The sequence below is a fragment of the Artemia sp. Qi Xiang Cuo genome, chromosome 7 (genome assembly GCF_049724085.1).
Source record: "Artemia sp. Qi Xiang Cuo chromosome 7, ASM4972408v1, whole genome shotgun sequence".
NCBI classification, from domain to species: domain Eukaryota; kingdom Metazoa; phylum Arthropoda; class Branchiopoda; order Anostraca; family Artemiidae; genus Artemia; species Artemia sp. Qi Xiang Cuo.
The window spans coordinates 40,652,385-40,659,501 of record NC_142800.1 but is presented as its reverse complement, the minus strand read 5'-3'; the positions used below and the strand labels follow the sequence as shown (position 1 = coordinate 40,659,501).

Genomic DNA, 7,117 nt, shown 5'->3' with positions numbered 1-7,117 from the left:
GTGATAGAGTTTATTGTCTTCGATATGTTTCAATTAATATATGTTAATGCTTTGTTCCAATTAATATATCAATAAATTTAGTATAAGCACATTTTAAAAGTTTCAAACAATAGTCCAATGGGGGAAAATCAGTTTTCATTATATTGTCAAGTGTTTCCTGAGAGAATATCCTGCGTTGAAGAGATAACTCGAGAAAATCCTCATCTCAAATCAAATGTTTTTCCAAAAAAACTAGTTTTGATCTAATTCTCTTTCTCAAATTTTTTCATTTTTCAGTCCTTTCACTCTGACTGCCGACTCTAGACTGACCCAGATTCGTCAGCCCTAACCAGAAAAGCATTTACAATTAGTGATAGAGTTTATTGTCTTTAATAAGTTTCACTAATGCACTTAAAGCACATTAAAGTCTATTCACAAGTGCTATATCAACTTTAGCGGCGAAACATAATTGATCTTCCATTTTAAATTTGCTCAAGGATATCACATATCTTGCATATACTGCATCCCATTCCAGACAAAGCTGCGATCCTTTCGTGATTTCCACCGCAATGTTAGGTGCTCTTTTACTATTACCATCAACTCCACTATCAACTTCTAATAGGGTAAACATTCCACTCATGGAGGTCACAAATATATATATCCAAATGAGTAAAGTCAAAACTGTTCTTCTCACTCCTTTGAATTCTATTCACAGACTTATAAAACTATAGCAAAAATTCTTTCCTTATATTCCCTCCGCCGCTAATATGTAAGCGAGCCCTCTGATTGGCTGAGAAAGGAAACACGTGATCTAACTGTTTCCTATTTCTGGAAACTAATAACATTTGCCTTGAGCATACAACAACAACAAGATCATGGAGGAAGTGTCATTGACCCTGTCCCCATTAGACTCAATAATCCATCAAAGTGAGAAAGTTCCTGTTTTTCCATTTTCACTGACAGAAACCATAAAACAGACATAAATTGCTGTTGACATCCATTAAAGTGAGAAAGTTCCTGTTTTTTCATTCTCACTGACAAAAACCATAAAACAGACATGAACTGCTGTTGACATCCATCAAAAACATCAAATAAATTGAACAACACACATAACCGTCCAAGAAAACATCCATCAAAGTGAGAAAGTTCCTGTTTTTTCATTCTCACTGACAAAAACCATAAAACAGATTTGAACTGCTGTTGACATCCATGAAAAACATCAAATAAATTGACCAACACACATAACCGTCCAAGAAAACATCCATCAAAGTGAGAAAGTTCCTGTTTTTCCATTCTCACTGACAAAAACCATCTGCCTAGGGACTCTATGCCCATATATGGTGCCCCGTCCGCGCTGGTACCCCCCTCTCTACTGTTCTGGTAAGGATTTAACTCGGGGAAATTTAGTAAGTGGGGTGTATAAAATTCCGTGTTCTTGTGGGAAGTTCTATATTGGTAGGAATCACAAACAATTTGTGGAAAGGTTTGTTTAAAACCAACACTCAATAGAAAAAAACCCTACAATTATGCAAGCCACCAGAAACTTTCGTTTCAGCTTTAGCATAGCATATTTGGCTTCAACCAGATCATTTTGTAAAATTTGATGAAGCCTTGGCTATTTCTAATGATAAGGGTTACACCCAATGGGCCAGGGAAGCCATAGAAATTAAAAAACATATGTTTGCTAACCTTTCCATAAATAGGGACACGTGTAATTTAAATATTGACCCAATTTATGATAACCTTCTAAAGAGTGATAAACAGTCAATAAGGGAGTAAAGATTTTAAATAATCACCAGGGGACTATTTTACCTGCTAGACCAAAATGATTTGCTTCAGTAATAGGTAACAAAAGGACTATTTCGCAACTGAATAATTAAAGTAATTTACAGTTTTTTTTATTTTTCCTCAGTTACTCTGGTGTCCTCACTGAAGTAACTCTATATTGCATCTTTTCCCTACGTGGATCAGTTTGCGCCGATTGTACATTTTTTTTTCTGGTGGTGGTTTTATTGGTTTTTAGTTTTATCTTGTTTTTTTTTGTTTTTTTTATCTTGTTCTTCTTCTGTGTCTTTCGTGCTGAAGACGCCTTGTTTGTATACAGGCGAAATATCCGCGTTGTTTTGTTTCTGTTGTTTTCTTTTCTTTCCACTGGCCACAGTCTCGTTTGTTTGTTTGTTTTTAGAGATTTTTCTCTTTGTTGGTTTTTTGTCATGGCTGGCCAGTTCGGCTTAAGATCTTTCATCTGCCTTATGTCACTTCTGTCTACTAAGGCGGTATTTAACTACCCTGTGTCTGCTCCTCTGAATACCCGGGCATCTGTGCAGGAGCTCCTTCATCTTCTACTGACTAAGATGTGGTCAATTTGAGCTGTTGTTACGCCGTCGTTCGAACGTCATGTTACGAGGTGGAGTCTCTTTTGCTCAAAGTGAGTGTTTGTGACACATAGGTTGTTGTATCCGGCTAGCTGCAAGAGCATTTCTCCATTGATGCATCTGTTACCAACGGTGTGGCGGCCAATAACTGCTGCTGTGTTGGGGTTTACTCTGCCATGCGGGCGTTCCAGTCTCCAGCGACAAAGAGCATATCACGCCTTGGTGTCTTGTCGATGATCCTTTGTAGGTCATAATAAAAGGCATCTTTGACCGCGTCACTGCTATCCCTTATCGGAGCGTACACAGCGATTATGGTTATGTGGCTAATGTGACCTTTCAATCTAATCATGGCGATCCTTGGTGACACTGGCTTCCAAGAGGTGAAGCATGATGCAGTAAGATCGTCTATAAGAAACTCAACTCCTTTATGGCCGGAACCATCCTTGAGACCCGAGTTGTAGAACCAGATTGAGTCAGATTCGGAAACGGTCAACTTTTCGGACAGAACATCATCCAATCTCGTTTCTGACCGACAACAAACGTTGATTTTATACTTCTGTAGCTCCCTTGCAAGGAGCAGTTGCGTGGATTCCAGCTTGCAGCTGCGAACATTCCACGCGCCAATATGTAAATGTTTTCTTGATCGGGCGGCTTGCATACTTGTCGGGCCAGGCACCACCCTGACCTGGTCCGCGTTGGCTACTTCGAACGCAGGAGTAGTAGTATCTCTTTGCATTTGATCTTCAGTATCCATTGGTATTTCATGGGAATTGGCATTAACAAGGGCTCCCCCAGACCATTTCACTTGCAGAGGCCGTTGTCCAATTCTGGATCTTCCACCCTTTCGCAGTTGTCCTCCTGGAGAGGATCCTCCCACGATTGTATCCTGCAGTACCATACAATTTAACCCATTGCTGGAAGAAGGTTCGAAACTTGTGGGACGTGTCCACACGCCGGTGGGCCCTGCCTACTGTGCGTCAGAGGGGCCTTATTCATCCTCCGCCTGTATTTATGCCCCCGGGCGAGGGTACCCCAGTTTCAATTTTGGACCCCCAAGGGGCTATGTACCCTCTTGGTCCGTGCCTCCCTTTATGGAGTTATGCTACATATCTGTAGGACTTTCCCCTATCCGCCACCTGGGGACGCGCTGAGTGGCCTGGGGAGGGCCCCTACTGAGAAGGTGACTCAGTAGGTACTCATAATCAGTAGGTATTCAGCTCAGAGAGAAAGTCAAAAGTCGAAGGTGATCGGAGAGCAACTAACCCCCTTCTCACGCCCACCTTTTCCCCAAACACATCCAATCAAATTGTGAGATAGCCATTTTGTTCAACTTATTTGAACGTTTTGGAAATTAAGTTGTTAAGGATGACAACCCCCCCCCCCCCCTCACAGCCCTCAGGGCAAGGGTTGTAAGTTATGCCCTGGGGGCATATAAGGTATTCATAGAAAGTGTTGCCGTAGAAACTTCAAAAAGGGCTTATTTGATTGGAAATTGAAATGGTTAGTGCCCTTTTTAATAATCGAAAGTGATTGGAGGGCAACTAAACCCCCTCTCACGCCCATCATTTCCCCAAACACATACAATCCAAATTTTGAGATATCAATTTCCTTCAACATAGTCGAAAGTTCTGGAAATTAAGTCTTTGAGGATGACACCCCCCCACAGCCATCAGGGCAAGGGTTGTAAGTTATGCCCTGGGGGCATATGAAGTTTTTATAGAAGAAGTTGTCGTAGAAACTTCAAAAAGGGATCATTCGATTGGAAATTGAAAAGGCTAGAGCCCTTTTTAATAGTTGAAGGTGATTGAAGAACAACTATCCCCCCTCTTACCTCCCCCCCCCCCCATTTTACCAAACACAACCAATCAAAATTTTGAGATATTCATTTTGTTCAACGTAGTTTACAGTCCTGGAAATTAGGGCTTTGAGGAAGACAACCCCCCCACAACCCTCAGGGTAAAGGTTGTAAGTTATGCCATGGGTGCATATATGGTTCGTTTTAGAAAGTTTTTGTCGTAAAAATTTCAAAAAGGGCTCATTTGTTTGGAAATTGAAAGGGTTAGTGCTATTTTTATTAGTTGAAACTGAATGGAGAGCAACTAACCCCCCTCTCACGCCCACCATTTCCTCAACACACATTGAATTAAAATTTTGAGATAGATATCTTGTTCAACCTAGTTGAGAGTTCTGGAAATTTTGTATTTGAGGATGACAAACCCCCAAGAGCCCCGAGGGCAAAGGTTGTAAGTTACGTCCTGGGGGCATATAAGGTTTTTATAGATAGCGTCGTCGTAGAAACTTCAAAAGGGGCTCATTCAATTGGAAATTGAGAGGGCTGGTGCCCTTTTTAATAGTTGAAAGTGATTGGAGGGTAACAAACCCCCTTCTCACGCTCACCACATCCCCAAACACATCCAATCAAAATTTGCAGATAGCCATCTTGTTCCACGTTGTTGAAAGGTCTGGAAATTATGTCTTTAAAGATTTCAAATCTCCCCCCTAGCCCTCAGAACAAGGGTCGTAAGTTATGCTAGTAGGGAGGCATTTCGACTTACTACCGGGACAACTACCGGGACAAGATCACGAGCCTATTTCGTGATATCTGATGTCTTGATACCTGATATCTTTGAGTCACAAAGGAACTTCACAAAGAAGTCACAAGAAGTCACAAAGAAGTCACAAATAAGTATCTTTGAGATATACAAGATACGTGATATCTTTGAGTAACTTTTAATTGGAGGACCAACACGCTTCGCTGCGAAAGTTGATATAGTACATATACATAGACTTCAAAGTGCTTTAAATGCAATAGTGAAGTATATTGAGGACAATAAGTTATATCAGCAATTGAATATGTGTAATATATTATTGTTGTAGTTATGCTCACACACAATAAAATTGTTTCGAGATTGAAAATGTTCCCTTTCTTTTAATTAGATTTTTTTAAGTAGGTTATTCAATTTTTTTGAAATAGAACGAAACGTGGTAACTCTAGAGTCAGTAGTGAGAGTGTTAAGATTGAAAAATGAATGAATTTGAGAAAGAGAGAATTAAGTTGAATCTTGTGATTATGGATAACGTTTGATTCTAGATGGCGATTTTCTCGAGTCATCTCTTCAACGGAAAATATTTTCTCAGGAAACACTTGAAAATATAATGAAAACGGATTCTCCACCGTTGGACTATTGTATTGAGCTTTTACGACGTTATTCAAATGCATTTCCTCAATTTATTGATATATTAATTGAAACAAAGCAAATTAATATTGTGGATATACTTTTGAATACATTGTCATAGATTCTATTTAGATGACTCTCTCTTCAAAACAGATTATGTAACGTCACTAACTTACTCCTCTCTCCCCCTCTGAATTTATCGAACATGGATCAGTTTCTTTTTGGCTGTGAGAAAGTTGACACTGGAAACAAAAAAAAATGTTTTATACATGTCCACTATGTATGTATACTCTTGGCAGTTGGTCGTCATGTGAGAATTGTACAATTATTGATGAGTATAATGAAAAGTGCAAATTATGCAATCCATGTAAATTACATAGAGGATATGCAGTACAAATTAAAGGCTGTAATTCATGTCTTGAAAAGATTTGTGACTCTCACCCTAGAAGGCAACTATGCTCCAATTGTCACTATAACAAATGTGATCAGTGGGAAAATACTTATTCTGGTATGATTGGAAAGAACCCTAAACGAGAATTTAGTTTATTTCTACGAGATTGATATCGTAGTGGTTTTAAATTAATTTAGGAGGAAGAAGCAGGTCTACGATTTAACTGTTGGGGTAATAAGACAATTTGGTTTCTACGTCAATGATGTGATGACACTGCCTATTATGAGTATAAACCTAGTGATTTTTATTTGGCTGTTACAGAATGTGATTCACAACTTGAAAACAATGTATGTGATATAGATTAAAATAGACAAATTGAAACACGTGAATTTCACAATATAAATGCAAATAGTATCATTGACTATACAAAGAGATATGATAAGAGTGAAGTTACATTGTACTGTGAAAAATGTGACCCCGACTTTGCAGCCAATCAAGATCAATATACAGTTAATTCAAATGATTTACCACCATTAGTGGTTCTCGACAGTTGCCTATACTCAGAAGAAGAAGAAGAAATCTAAAAAGAAGAATAATGACATTGCTGTTGTATATACATTTTTTTATTAATAAACAAATTTTCATACATTTTTAAAACACTTTACTCGTACGGCACTAAAATCAATATTATACAGGTCTGAGAGCATATTTTTCACCATAAAGTCATGCAGACGAGGATTGTCTACGTAAATGTTGAGAAACTACTTGTAAGTATAACCGCGAAATCTGAACACGAAATATAGTAGAGCATGAAAACTGTACTTTTAGTAGTTAGATCCTGCACTCTCTTCTGGTATTGAATAATAGTTTTCCCACTGCTTTCAATGTAGCTGTTGATCTGTGGAGTGTAGAATGTACAGGGTTAGCCGAGAGGATCAAAAACTTCAATAGTCTTCATTGTTTGAAAGATGCACAGCCAATGGCCGATATTCACAGTCGACGGGCTGCTATTAATAATGATTAGGGTATTGTTTGCACTTTGAATTTTTCCAAGGAAGTCCGATGGTAAACAATAGGATCTGTAGTTGGACATGTAGGGGTCCATATTAAATACACTGATTATTTGACTAGTGTTCATGGTGCAAGGTCTAGTAGAACACTGCCTTCGGGAGTGATTTCCCAATAGGTTTCAAATT

The 7,117-nt window shown here is 38.8% G+C and overlaps 1 protein-coding gene across 1 annotated transcript; it reads right to left on the bottom strand.

The window, feature by feature from the left end:
- Window positions 1–2,520: 2,520 nt before the first annotated feature.
- LOC148950275 (protein CFDP2-like) lies at window positions 2,521–3,108 on the bottom strand. Its single transcript, XM_089091819.1, has one exon. It carries the CDS (start codon window positions 3,106–3,108, stop codon window positions 2,521–2,523), a length of 588 nt encoding a protein of 195 aa, XP_088947945.1.
- Window positions 3,109–7,117: the final 4,009 nt, after the last annotated feature.